This window comes from Dasypus novemcinctus, chromosome 8 (assembly GCF_030445035.2).
Source record: "Dasypus novemcinctus isolate mDasNov1 chromosome 8, mDasNov1.1.hap2, whole genome shotgun sequence".
Taxonomy (NCBI): Eukaryota; Metazoa; Chordata; class Mammalia; order Cingulata; family Dasypodidae; genus Dasypus; species Dasypus novemcinctus.
The window spans coordinates 60,371,737-60,386,167 of record NC_080680.1 but is presented as its reverse complement, the minus strand read 5'-3'; the positions used below and the strand labels follow the sequence as shown (position 1 = coordinate 60,386,167).

At 36.8% G+C, this 14,431-nt stretch overlaps 1 protein-coding gene across 4 annotated transcripts in view; it reads right to left on the bottom strand.

The window, feature by feature from the left end:
• Window positions 1–1,262: 1,262 nt before the first annotated feature.
• Window positions 1,263–14,431, bottom strand: part of CNTLN (centlein) — a 425,457-nt gene continuing 412,288 nt past the window's right edge. For 2 of the 4 annotated variants that reach the window (XM_058301902.2, XM_058301903.2), the window contains exon 26: window positions 1,263–1,856. In XM_058301902.2, coding sequence (XP_058157885.1) covers window positions 1,755–1,856 — 102 coding nt within the window. In that variant the 3' untranslated portion in view covers window positions 1,263–1,754. The remainder of the gene's footprint in view (window positions 1,857–14,431) is intronic. The other 2 variants (XM_058301901.2, XM_071216755.1) reach the window with 1 other exon arrangement.

The window sequence follows — 14,431 nt, the reverse complement described above, 5'->3', positions numbered from 1 at the left end:
TGGTTTTAAAATGTCTATCAACTTGGGGAGAATTGACATCTTTAATATGTTGACTCTTCCTATCCATGAACACAGCATATCTCTCCAGTTATTTTAGATCTTGATTTCTTCCATAAGTGTTCTGCAGTTTTTGCATACAAGCCAAGTACATGTTATTAGACTTACATGCAAGTGTTTCCTTTTTTTGAATTGTAAGCTGTACTGCGTTTTATAGTTTCTACATTTTCATTACTAGTGTATCAAAACACAATTGATTTTGTATGTTGATTTTGTATCTTGAGACCTCATTTATCTGAACCCATTTATTACAGCAACTAGTTGTTTCTTTTTTTTAAGAGAATCATGTTATCTGAAAACAGAGACAGCTTTAGTTCTTTCTTCCCAGTCTGTATATGTTTTGTTTTACCTTCTTGACATTGTGCTAGCTAGCATTTCCAGTACTTTATTGAATAAGAGTTGTGAGAGCAGACATCCTGATCTTAGGGGAAAACATTCAATCTTCACCAATTCAGAATAATGTTAGCTGTAGGTTTTTGTAGATTTTCTTTATAAAATTGAGGAAGTTCTTTCTTTATGGTTTTGAAGGTTTTTTTCCATGAATGATGTGGAATTTTATCAAATGCTTTTTCTGTATCAATTTCTATGATCATGTGCTATATGTCCTGTAGTCTAAAATAGTGGCTTACATTGAATACTGAACTAGCCTTGATCTTGTATCTTTTGACCATTATCAGTCATGAACATAGATGCAAACTTCTAAAGAAAAGTTTAGCAAATTTGTATTAGTTTCCTATTGATGTTAAAACAAATTACCAGAAATTCTGTAGCTTAAAAAATGCAAACTATTCTTTTATAGTTCTGGAGACCAGAAGTTCAAAATCAATTTTACAGTCAAAATGTCAGCAGGGATGGTTCCTTCTGGAGGCTCTTGGGGGAGAATATGGTTCTTTGTTTTCCCAACTTTCAGAGGTTACCTATTTCCTTTGGTTCATGGTCCCCTTCCTCCATCTTTAAAACCATATAAGATGCCATATTCACAGATTCAAGGGACTAGGACATGGACATCTTGGTGGTCCATTATTCAGCCTACCACACTTTCTTTTTTTATACTGTTTGTTTGGTTTTGGTATCCGAGTAATACTATGCAGCCTCATTTTAATTTTTATAAAATGCTGTGATGAGATATTCCATTTAAAATTTTTTCTAATTGTTGTTTTCCATTTGAGTTGGGAATTTTGTTTACCAAGGAGAACAGATACATTGGATCACACAGTTTATTTTATTAAATGCTCATTCTTAAGTTATGATGTTTCATTTTATATTTGCTAACAAGTGTGTTGCTCACTGTATTATTTAAGGCAATTTATAGTAGTTTTATGTAAAAATTCTAGTTTCTTTATAAAACTTAAAACATAAAATCTTCAGTTTACAATATTCTCTTTTTATACTCTGTGAGTGCCAAGCTTGTTCTTGCTTCTTCTAATGTACTGGAAGGAAAATCATTTTTAAGTTTGCATTGATTTGTGGCAAAATTTGTATTCAACAATCAAATGCTACACTATTTCCCTTTAAATGGATATGCACTTAATTAGTTTCACTTGTTCAACAATTAATTAGTTTGAGACTTCTTATTTTGGTATTGAACCTGACTATTGATAGTTGGAGCAGATACTGTATCAGGATTGCAATGCATGTTTTTCCAATAACACCACATAAAAAGTTTTCACATTTTGATAAAGCTCTCCATTGTAGTATCATCTAATATCTTCCATAATTGTGAAATATTCTTTTGTGAGTTTCTTTTTTGCATTTATTTTCTCCAGTATTGCTTCTAGTAAATATGAGGCAAAAGGAAGCTGTAAGAGAAACACACAAAAAAAGATAATCAAAACTCTATATTTTCTTCTGTATAAAAACATATACTAAATATCATTAAATCATTAGAACTCAGCTATCTGCAACTTTGCATCCATAATAGTACCCTACTGGATGTCTTTTCAAACTGATCTTGCTGGTTAGTGTGGGTAATTTTGTCCTTTATAATAAAAATGATAAAAGAGCAGAAGTAAAATGAAAAAAGATAAACGCCTTATCGAACAATTCATGGTTTACTGACCATGTTAATGATGTAATCTGCAATACAAGCAGCTAAGCCATTTATCTTCAATCAGCTGATCAATAGCAGGTTACAGTCATCTCTAGGGCACACAGGCCCACAGAAGAAGTACTGTATGTTCATCACTCATAAAAGAATGAGAAAGAACTCTCAACTATCAATATACTTGTCTGTGTTAGGGCCGAACATCTCAAGAGTTGTGGGTAAAATTTCAAAAGAAAAAAATGGCAAAAGTATACCCATTGATTAAGTTATAGAAAAGTTTGTTTGGCATATCAAAGTGCAATACACATGTTGCAAACTGCTGAGTTTATAAAATATAGAGTACATTTTAAAATTTAATAATTTATATAACTTCATATAACTTTTCTGGTAGTTTTATTATTCCCTCTGTTCCACTGGGCTGCCTGTAGAACTCCTACTCGTACAATTATGTGTAGGTAGAAGAAAATCGGAAATGTTCGAATCAATTCCCATAGTACTCCCATCTTCCTTTCCGGTTATCTATTCTCATGTAAGGGTTTTATCATAATTAAGAAGTTCAGTAAGTCATTTCTTGGACTTGCCCCTTACCAGGAAATGGCTACTTTTGTTGCCCTGAATCTACTGATGAAAATGCATGTCATGCCCCAGTCCCCTTTGCCACAGGAAAGCAGGATTAGGCCCCTCCTTGTACCAGGTTGACCACTTATGGCACTTTGGTCAGTACCTGACCAAAAGATGCCTTCTGTATGTATGAGCTGGCCTGGGGAAAAGGAAATTGCCAGGCCGAGGGAATTATAATTAGCTAAACCAGTCAGAAATGTTCTGAAATTTGGGCTGGGGAAAAGAGAAAAAAGTTGGCCAGCTGGCAGTGAAAGAAGAGGGCAGACAGGCCAAGGAAAATAGACCATGTAGGCCAGGAAGGACAAACAGAGTAAAAAGCTGGTCTATAGAACTGCCCCATATATTTATAATAAACTGCCTTCACCTTAAGGAAGTCTGAGTGCATGCCTGTTCCCTAGAACCACAGGAGCTTCACATATTGGTCTTTCTTGCAATTTACCATTGAAGAAAGCATAAGATACCAAAATAGCACATTTTTTCAGTTGTAAGACACAGCTGAATATAAGATACACACATTGACTTAAAAACAGCTTTTCTAAGGTAGAAAAATCCTACTGGATTGAATATATGCATATGCTAACTAAGCATTCCAGTTTCAGAAATGTGAAAATGTAGAAAAAGTATATCTTAAAATCAAGGGAAAAGAACATATTAGATTCTCTTCTGGAAGATAAGGATTCTAACAGCAAATCTTACTTCAACAAATTGCCTTTGGGGATGCAGAAAAAAGTTACATTTGGCCAAACTGCCAGTTTCATTGGTTACAAATAAGATAATTCGAATTTTCAGGATATTAATACAAGGTGTTGAAGAAATGAACAATAAATGCCACTGCACAACTTAATTTTTTGGAAGTAATGTCATACAGTACCACATGCATTCCTATCTCCAAAAGGCTGATAAATAAGATGGGAATAATCTTCTATCTCTTGCTGGTAGAAACAAAAGCAGAAATGAGTTTTTAGAAGTTAATTACCTAAAGTTTTTCTAAAAAAAGAAAGGTCTGATAAAAAATGTTTGGGAACCAAACTCAGCTTAAATTTCTTTTATTTCAAACTTCTTAGAGTTTCTAAATGCTAACAGTTGTTGTGTCTTTCCAAGAGGGCAATGTAATAATACCCTATGTTTCTAAATTCATTTGTCTATCATTTTCTTATATTTATTATGTGAAACTAATGAATCTAGTAGTCTATGGAATAGACTTTGGGAAACATGCTGGTTTTCATAGTTTCCTAAATTATCAATGTCATAGAATTTTGACCAGGCCACAGTGTACTGACATCAATCATCTTATTTACAAATTTGATTTTCAAGTTAAAATCTAGACCTACTCTTATTATCTCGTGATCTGAACAATTTTCAGCATATCATGTATTTGTACATTTCCCTTCTCTTTACAAAATCTATCTAAAAGAATTTCCCTTCCAGGAAACCCCCAAGATGGTACAAGAGGTCCATTTACTAATTTATTGCTGGCACCCTCCATCTTTATTCTCTTCCTCTAGCTCCCAATAAAATGAAAAGCCCCAAAGGTAACCAGAGCTGTTTGTCCATCCTATTTTATTGCAAGCTTTCTATAAAGTTTAACACATTATGGATGTTCAAAAGCAATCAATTCTTTCGACAAGATGTGCAGTACGTGCACATCTTTTATTCTTGCAGGTTCTTTTGTCTACAAATAATTCAGGAGAATAATATTATCAATCTTTAAGTAACTGTAGTCAAAAGCTCATATTCTTGATGTTTTATTTTAATTTAATTCAATTTTTCTAGTTTTGTTTTCTGTAAGTTAATTCTGACCTTTTTTCCCACTAAGCTGACTGTTTATTCTACTTAATGTTTATGACTTGCAGTTTACTGGCAACTGAAAACCTAGCTTTCAAAGTGGTCTTCCAAAAATTATTTTTTTAAATAAATGAAAGTCAATTGTAGCTAATGTAACTTTATAATAGAGAGGGCCAATGGTAATTAATATAATTTTTAATAGAAAAGTGCCTACTGAAATTAAATATTAATAATAAAGAATAGAAAACTCATGTAATTTTTTATAATGAAACAGTTCATAAATGAAACAAATTTAGAGGAAGACTAAGGGAAAGTCTGAATTACAAAGCTTGCTATAAACTCTTTTTATTGTTTTTAAAAAAATACATTAAGTTAAATTGCAACCAAAAAATTTAAGTGCATATTCCTCTTACTTTACAAATAGTTTCTACTTTATGGAATTGACTCAATACATATCCAAAGAATGCATTAACAGCCTTAGTTTTAAAAATAGCCTCCCTCTGCAGTTCCAACCCCAGGCCTCCTTGACCCATGTGGAGCTGGCCCATGTGCAGTGCTGATGCGCGTAAGGAGTGCTGTGCCACGCAGGGGTGTCCCCCATGTAGGGGAGCCCCACGCCAAGGAGCGCACCCCATAAGGAGAGCCACCCAGCGCGAAAGAAAGTGCAGCCTGCCCAGGAATGGTGCCACACACACAGAGAGCTGACACAAGATGACGCAGCAAAAAGAAACACAGATTCTGGAGCCGCTGACAACAACAGAAGCAGACAAAGAAGATGCAGCAAATAGACACAGAGAACAGACAACTGGAGTAGGGGGGGAAGGGGAGAGAAATAAATATATAAATAAATAAATAGCCTCCCTTACCACTTATGCATTATTCACTTAGCACAATTTTTTCATAGACTATAAATAAAAATTTGTGCTTAGTTGAGGGTGAACTAACTAAAATTATTAATTTTGAGAATGGCTGAGAATAGGTTTTCCCATTAACTGGCTAGTTTGGTTAATTGAGAGCTATCATTTATATCACATATAGTTGATCACTAATTCTTTTTTTTTTTTTCAGGTACCATGGCCAGGGATTGAATCTGGGATCTCTCATGTGGAAAGCTGGTGTTCAACCACTGAGCCATATCGGTTCCCTGAGTTGTTTTATTTGTTTGCTTCTACATTTATGAGTCACTGGGGATCAAACCAGAACCTCCAATGTGGGAAGCAGGTGCTCAGTCACTTGAGCCACATCTGCTCCCTAAAGAATTCTTTTTTTAAAAAAACATTTATTTATTTCTACCCCCTCCCTCCATTGTCTGCTCTCTGTGTCCATTACCTGTGTGTTCTTCTTTGTCTGTTTGTATTCTAATTAGGCAGCTCCAGGAACCAATCCTGGGACCTTCTGTGGCAGGAGAAAGGCGATCATTCTCTTGTGCCACCTCAGGTCCCTGATCTGCTGCGTCTCTTATTCTCTCTCCTCTGTGTCTCTTTTTGTTGTGTCATCTTGCTGTGCTAGCTTTCCATGTGGGCCAGCACTCCTGAGCAGGGCAGCACTCCTGCATGGGGTAGCACTCCACACAAGCCAGCACGTGGTGCAGGCTAGCACTCCGCTGACCACACGGCCAGCATGCCTTCAACAGGAGGTCCTGGGCATTGAATCCTGGGTGTCTTATATGGTAGACAGGGGCCCAGCTGGTTGAGCCACATCTGCTCCTCCCCCCCACACACACACTAATTCTTAAATCTCATAAATTATAGTTAACCTGAAGCCTGGAGTGAACATAATTTAATCTTTGATTATTCAGGAAAGTTCTTTAAAATCTTATAATGCCACATGAATATCAATTCTCAGTATATAAATACAGAGTAGGTGGAGATAGGACTGAAACTGAACTTAAAATATAACACACCTTGGAAATTGATTTAAAAATTCAATGGTCTGCATATTTGTTTGCCACATTTTTTTTAACGGCAAAAGATTTAAAGAAACACTAAAACCAGCTAACCTTAACTTTCTGCTACTGTGGAGTCTACATTAAGAGTAATTTTACTTCATATAGGCAGTTTAGAGTCAATTAAATCCTCCATACATTCTATAGTGGGATAGCCTTGAATTCTCCCCCAGAACTCCCTCAGATACAGGAAGCACAGTTACCCTTTCACTGATAGGATTCTTAAGTTGGACTGAACCTGAAAGTGGCAACCTGACTTGCCAAGAGCAAAGATCCTTTTTCTTTTGCCCTACCAAAAACATCTGAAACAAAACAATTGAAAGCAAGGCTTAAAAAGATATTTGCAAACCTGTGTTCATAGCAGCATTATTCACAATTGCCAAAAGATGGAAGTAACCTAAGTATCCACTAGCCAATGAATGGATAAACAAAATGTGGTATATACATACCATGGAATATTATTCAATCATAAAAACTAATGAAGACCTGATACATGGATGAATCCTGAAGACATCGTGTTGAGTGAAATAAGCCAGACACAAAAGGACAAATATTGTATGACCTCACTGATATGAAATTGGAATAAACTCATAGAATCAGAATCTAGAATACAGGTTAATAGGGGAGGGTGTAGAGCTAGGTAATGGGAAGTTAAGGCATTAAAAAATGTACAGTGTTCCTATTTAGAACAAGGAAAATGAAAGGACTCGAGTTTCAACCACAGCTGAGCTGCAAGGAGAGAAGCCCACAAGAGGCTTAAAGAGCTGAGAACCAGAGAGAGATGAGCCATATGCCTAATACCTTGCAGCTGAACTCAGGAAGGAAGTGGAGCAGCCAAAATAGAGAGACGAGGCCCAGAAGGAGACAAACCCTATTCCTCATTGCCCACAGCAGAGCTCTGGGAAACAAGATTCTGGAGGGGAAGGCAGACACCTCAGCAGAGATCAGTGACCATCTTGCTTTGCCATGTGGCTGGACACCAGGATCCACAGTAGCTGACTTGGGAGAGAAAGCACCTCTGATGGTTCTGTGACTTGGATATTTTATGGCTTTGGAACTGTAAACTTTTATCCCAAATAAATTCCCTTTATAAAAGCCAACCCATTTCTGGTACTTTGCTTTGGCAATCCTTTGGCAAACAAAAAAAAAACTTAACTTCAATAGCATACACATTTTTCTATACTTTCCCTGTTACTATTCCATCCTCCTACCCTTTTTTTAGGTATATGTTTTCACTTATATATTTGTGCATTGTATGTCCATAAATATAGATTTATCATCACTTTTTATGCATTTGCATTTTAGTATGTTTAGGAAAAAAGTGGAGTTACATATCAAATAATACACTACAATAATATTGGCATTTATGATTACCCAAATGGTTATATATATAGTATAAAAAACAATTGTTAAATCTAATCCATTCCTGTGGGTGGAAACTCATGGCAAGTAGGAACTTTTGATGATGCTATTCAGTTAAGGTATGACCCACCTCTGCCCCTTCTCTCTAATGCTGGAATTTTCCCTGAGATGTCTGTTTCTTGATTTTGTAACCAGGTGGTGGTAAGACAGATTTTCTTGATCTTCAATCCTCCTGTCAGGCAGGTCTGCCCAAGGTGAATACTATACAGGGTTTTCCCTGTCTTTCTGGGCCTCTGTCTTATCCTGGGCTTTTGATTTTTAGCTTTTTTGAGTTCCCGTTATAGGAGTTCGGTTTGCCCTACTGTTTGCTGGGAGAGAGAACCCTCTCTCCTGGGTGTTTGGAGCCAGCAAGGTTTTGCCCCAGACTTTCTGCCTCTAAAGTTTCTTACTTTCCTTTCATTGTCTCAAGCTGCTTTTGCCTGAAGGGCAAATTCTGGGAAGAGGAGCATGCTGGAGAGGAGCTTCCCAAATCAGTCTTTCCCAGCTGAAAAAGGGCCAGGGACCCACAAGGAGGCACTTCCTAGCTCCACAATGCCCAAAGGAGGGAATCTGGAAGGGCACCAAAAGCCTCTTGTTTGGCTCCCCAAAGCTGAGCCTTTTGTCCTGCAAAACATGCAGCCCTTCAACTAACTGTCCCTGCAGCACTGAGAAAGAGCCTCATTCTTTAGTCTCTACCACCATCACCCCTGTCTGGGGTGGTTTGAAACAATGGCAATTGTTGCCTTTGTCTGGGGCAGGCTGAAATAATGGCTCGCTCAGAGCTGGGCCCCTCAATGATCCTAAGTCATTAAGCAAAAGTCATGATCAGTGATTGGTTGTGCCTACCCCGTCTTGAGGAAGAGGATTTTTATGTCTCTTTCTATTAATATCACCAGTGAACTAGCCAAGGGCTGGACCCTACAGGGGCCTGCTGTGAGAGTGGGGGATGGACACTGGTAGCTGCTGTTGAGAGAAAGAGCAATTTACTGTTCTTTGTGATAATTTATCAGCTTCTTCTTCCAACTCTTCCCTGGATGCTGTACAGTGTTCTTCAGGCTCCAGAGTTTCAAGTTAGTGGTTTCAGACAGTTCCTGCCTGTTTAATAGATATTCTTGTGGAAGGACTAAGTCCTGGAGCTACCTACTCCACTTTCTTCCCACAATCTTCTTCATAAAATTGACATTTTGTTTTCATTCTCATTTCTACTTTGAAGAATATTACTAAAAACAAATTTCTTTTAAAATAAAAGTTGATTTTTTCTAGTTTGTGTCATATTGACAGTGAGATATTAACCTTTTTGTATTATATTTTCTCACCAAAAAGGACCTGATTTAGTGAGACTTTGAGATTTCAGAAAGTCCAATGTAGTTTATTTTAAATTTAAAGGTGCAAATTTTAGTGCATATATACATATACTTACATACACGTATATAGATATCGCATATCCATGCAAAAACACATATATTTAGGTGGATAGAAGTCACTCTATTATCTTGTAAGAGAATGAACTTGTTAAAATAACCTAAAATGCTTTCAGAAAGAACAATTTATTATAATTTTAATTTGGCACTGAATTTTGAAAAAACTAGCTATAGATTTGCCATATGACCCGGCAATTCCACTGCTGGGTATATAGCCAGAAGAACTGAAAACAAGGACACAAACCAATATATACACACCAATGTTCATAGCGGCATTATTCGTTATTGCCAAAAGCTGGAATCAACCCCAATGCCCATTTACAGATGAATGGATAAACAAAGTGTGGTGTATACATACAATGTAATACTACTCAGTCATAAGAAGGAATATAGTACAAACACATGGGATAACATGGATGAATCTTGAGGACCGTATGTTGAGTGAAGTAAGCCAGGCATTGAAGGACAAATACTACACATCCTCTCTGACATGAAATAAGCAAACCAAGCTGTCTCAGAGGATAAAGTGGAGGTAAGTAGTTGTATAGGAAAGGGATGAGACGGGGGCATAGGGATACTATTTGGTGGGGTTTTGCAGGCTTGAGGGGGCTAGGGTTAGAAGGATGGGTCAGATGGCTCAAGGAATTGGGGGGAGGGTTGGGGAGAACAGATAAACATGGGAGATAGTCAGGTATGTGGTTGAAACTATAATGTTGAGACAACTCTTTAGAAAATATAATAAGAAAGGTTACCTGTTTAAGGTGCTTAATGGGGGCATCTGGCACAAGAGCAGGCTTCTAGGGAGTGTGAGTGCTCATCTTGTTATAGCGAGTTATATCATTGTGTGGAGACCCAAACAATGAGTGGGAAGGTGTGCCTCCATCCTGGGAAGCCTGATGTTCTCAAACAGAGGGAAGGGTGTCTCGAGAGAGAATTGGTGGTTCCCAATGTGTGTGGGTGGGGGGCAGCCTAATGTCTAAAGTCCTCAGTATTGTTGCAAAGTATCTGTGAATCTGGCCATTCAAGCAGCGAAACTTGGTTGTCATTGTGGGCCCTAAGGGGAGGGGTAGAGAAGATAGAATAGATGGAAGCAGGGTAACTGGGGGGCAATGGGAGTGATCCACAAGATCATGCAATAATGGATATAGGACATGTTAAATTTCACCAAAAATGTAGAAAAGTCTATAGGCTAAATGTAAACCATAATGTAAACCATAATATAACTAAAATTTTAGAAAATTATACAGTCTAAAATATAAACCATAATGTAAAACAAAATGGAACCATGTTTGGTAGCTATATTTCAATATCTGTCCATCAGCTACAGGAAATATATCATGAAGATGTAAAAAGATCAATATTAGGCAAGGAGAAAAGGGTTTGATACTGGATATATGGGAGTCCCCTATATTGTATATGTGACTTTACTATGATCTAAAACTTTTTTGAAGATAAAATTAAAAATTAAAAATTAAAAAAAAAGGAGATGTAGACATTGTGGAATGAATGAAAGAAACTGCCTTGCCACTGTAAATATAGGGCAACACCTATTACAGTGATGAAAGGCAAAATGTCAAAAACAAAGTTTTATAATATTTTTTATTTTTTAATACCCCAATTTATTTTTTACTTTATTTTAGTTTTTCCAAATCGGTACGTATTCTATTCCTAATCTTTAAATCTATCATTACTGTTTCATTTGAATTGAATTTGGCAATATATTAGGCTTCATTTTTGAAGAAGTTTTAGACCACAGAGGGGTTCAACTATGGCAGGGAAGGAACACTGGTGTGGGGTGTTATTGATGGGGAACACATGGTTGGGAGGGAGTTCTCCAGGGCATGTATATAGGGTATATAAAAATGTTCAGATATTCGTTAGGTATTTTCATAGTAGTTACATTTACAAATGACAACTGAGGGAGTACTGAGTTCCTAACCAGAGGAGCTCTGTCACATTTCCCAATGGAACAGTAACAATCTTCCAAGTGCAAAGGCAAAGACCAGTGAAGAAGGATGTTCCAATGATGAGCTCTTGATACTGATAACTATGTTTATGAGCCTGTGTGCCTGAAATTTCAACTAGGCCTAGAGCTGCAGGGTGCCTAAGAGTTATGTCCTGAGATCCTCCATGTTGCGCAAATGTGGCCACTCTCTAAGCCAAACTCAGCATGTAAATGCATTACCTTCCCCCAGCAAAGGACATTACTCCCAGGGATGAGCCTCCCTGGTGCCAAGGGTTTACTACCAATCACTAACTGGTGATGCAACTAGGAAAAGACCTTGAATAAAAGGGGGAAATGGTAAAGACAAATGAGTTTATATGGCTAAGAGTCTTCAAAAAAGAGTTGAGAGGTCATCAGAGGGGTCACACTTATGCATACCTCAGCAGGATCCCAGAGATAGCCAAAGCAGATACAACCCCAGGTAGCAGTGCTCCTGAGGGCTATGGAGACACAAAGGTTCTATGGTCATAGCAGATGGCTCTGGAGTTCAGTGTCCTGTCAGTGGGTCCTACTTTGGAATTTGTGTTCCTGAGTGTGACAGAGTTGAGAAGTTATATTATAATGTCCCAAATATTGTTTATTTTTAATTTATTTTTCCAGCATATATCTAAGCCTATATATCTCTTGGAGTTCTCCTGAATATTGGCACACATGGAAAGCTGTGTCTGCTGTTCTCAGTCTCTGGTAAAAGCTATAATTTATGTTTTTCCTTTCATTTTGAACCATACTATAGAAGTTATAAGAGAGAACTGAGAAAAAAAAAAAGACTTGAAAAATGTAAATTTTTAAATTCATTCTTTTCTCTTCAAGGAGTATTCCTATAACATTTAAAGCAAGTAGGCGATCTATTTCTAAAGACTTTAGGGTGGGAGTGGCTCTTGATAAAACACTTCAGCATTTTGTTAATTAACAACCAGTAAGTTGTTTACAGTGTTGGTAAGTTATATAAGATAGAAAATAAGTGCTCCAACATATAAACTAAATGAAGCTTTTCTTCCAAACCCAACGGTGTCTTCAGGCTTCTTGTTTGGTTCCTGATCAACCCCTAATTCTCTCCCCTAAAAACTTGCTTAGATGTCACTGGACCCTCGGCAGCCAGCAGTGATCTTCGCACCATGTGGAGCCACTTTTACTCCAGTATAATCATAGGTAAGAGACTACTACCATGTCCTCTTGGTGATTTGGACAATGATACCAACCCAGAAAAGACCAAATTCCCCAATTCTCATTGCACATTAGTTTGGATGTCTGACGCATTCCAACTCTTCCCACCCCTGGCCCTGCAAGACATTTTTTAGAGATTCTGGAAATTCTTCTAGGCAAAGCCAGCACATATTATGGCTAATGGCACATCTTTATACTGGTATCCCAGTCTAACCTAATATGATTGACTTTCTTCTTAAAATGCCATAATTGTGATGGTATCTATACATTAAGGATTATGTTTGTTCCCCATATGCTCTTTGCTGACTAGGTGGGATATACACAAATTAGAGAACACGTCAAGAGTTTACAGTCTTCTGCAACAAACTGGAGACTTTTTATGCATGCAATAAACAAATTATTCTGGGGTACAGAGCGATATGGTGTGAACAACAATGTGAATCATGTGGATATGAGCTCTGACTTCAGAAAAAGAAACAGCAAAACTTATATAAAAGTATTTAGCAGGTGGAAACTTAATGGTAAATGAAGTAAAATAAAAGATATTGGGAAAGATCCAAAAGAGAATTTGAATTAGTTAGTGTTTTGTTTATCACTGTGCCCCTAAGTGTTGATTGAAATATAACTCACCCCAGAATATGGAAGAATGTAGACAATGGCTTATACACACTCGAGGGGATCACATTAATTCATTTATTTAACAAATATTCATTGCTACCTATCATATGCCAGGCAATGGGCTATATCTTCTGTGACTATTAGTAAGTCTTGCAAAAATAAACAAAAATAATTAAACATAGCAAATAACTAGAATGACAACCCGTTCACTGGTGATAAAGCATTTTACATGCATTATTTTATTTAAGTACCCATTCCAAGTCTGTGATGTGGTATTTTTCCTATTTTAGAGTTGAAGATACTGAGTTAAAGAAGTTTTCATGACTTGTGTTTACCTAAGGGCTTCTCATGCTAGTGTGGGACAGGATACAAATCCAGGTCTTTTGACTATAAACCACTGCAAGTTACTGCTCACACACAAACAGTTTTGGCCAATATAAAGTGAAACTGAGTAAAAGTCTCAGCCATACAAAGCTGAAAATGTACTTCTTCAGCAGTTACTGAATTCCGTATCATTCTATGAAGCAAAGATCATGCTTAGGAAGAGTGGTTGGCTTAGATATTTTACAATGCAAAGATTGCATGTATGTTGCTTTTATTCTACTACCTCATTGTGCTTCCTTTCATTTGCCTTATTCTACTGTCTGCAGGGTTGGGAAAACCTAGTTCTAAATTTAGATGAATACTGTGCTTGCTGACATTCTTTGAATGTTACAAAAAACAAACAAAGAAATAAACAATAAAAACCAGAAGGAGGTGACAAAGGCTGGGTTTCTAGGTGCAAAAATTGGAATAAATTCATGCTATATTGGTCCTATGGATAATCTGTAATTTTAGGGCATGATTTACTGACTGCTTTTCTTTAGCATGTTATCTGAGATAAATGATTACTAACTTGTGCCCTCAAGGAACTTATATATCCAGAAGGCAGAATTTGTCAACACTAATTAGGAGCCTACCAATGTTTGGAAATATGGATAAGGTTACTCTCTGTGAATTAAACCAATGAAATCATAATGGAAAGGAATATTGACTGCAGTACCCATATACTATCTATAAATTCTACTTTAGATTTTAAGCATTTTGTCTTATTTGTCTCCCAGGTAGATGAGTACTCTTATGCATAATGGGCACTCAGAGTTTGTCAAAGTGAATAGCACTGAATTCAATTGAATTCCAATGAATTCAACTGAATTGAATAGCATTGCTAATTTCATATACATGTGACAACTGAATTAACTATTAATAAATAACTTCCAGGTAGTAATATGTTATATATGCTTAAGACTATTTTAGAATACTAGTTAAAAACTTATTTGTTTTCTTATAGCACAAGGATAGATAGTTGAGCAGATAAAACTACACAAAGA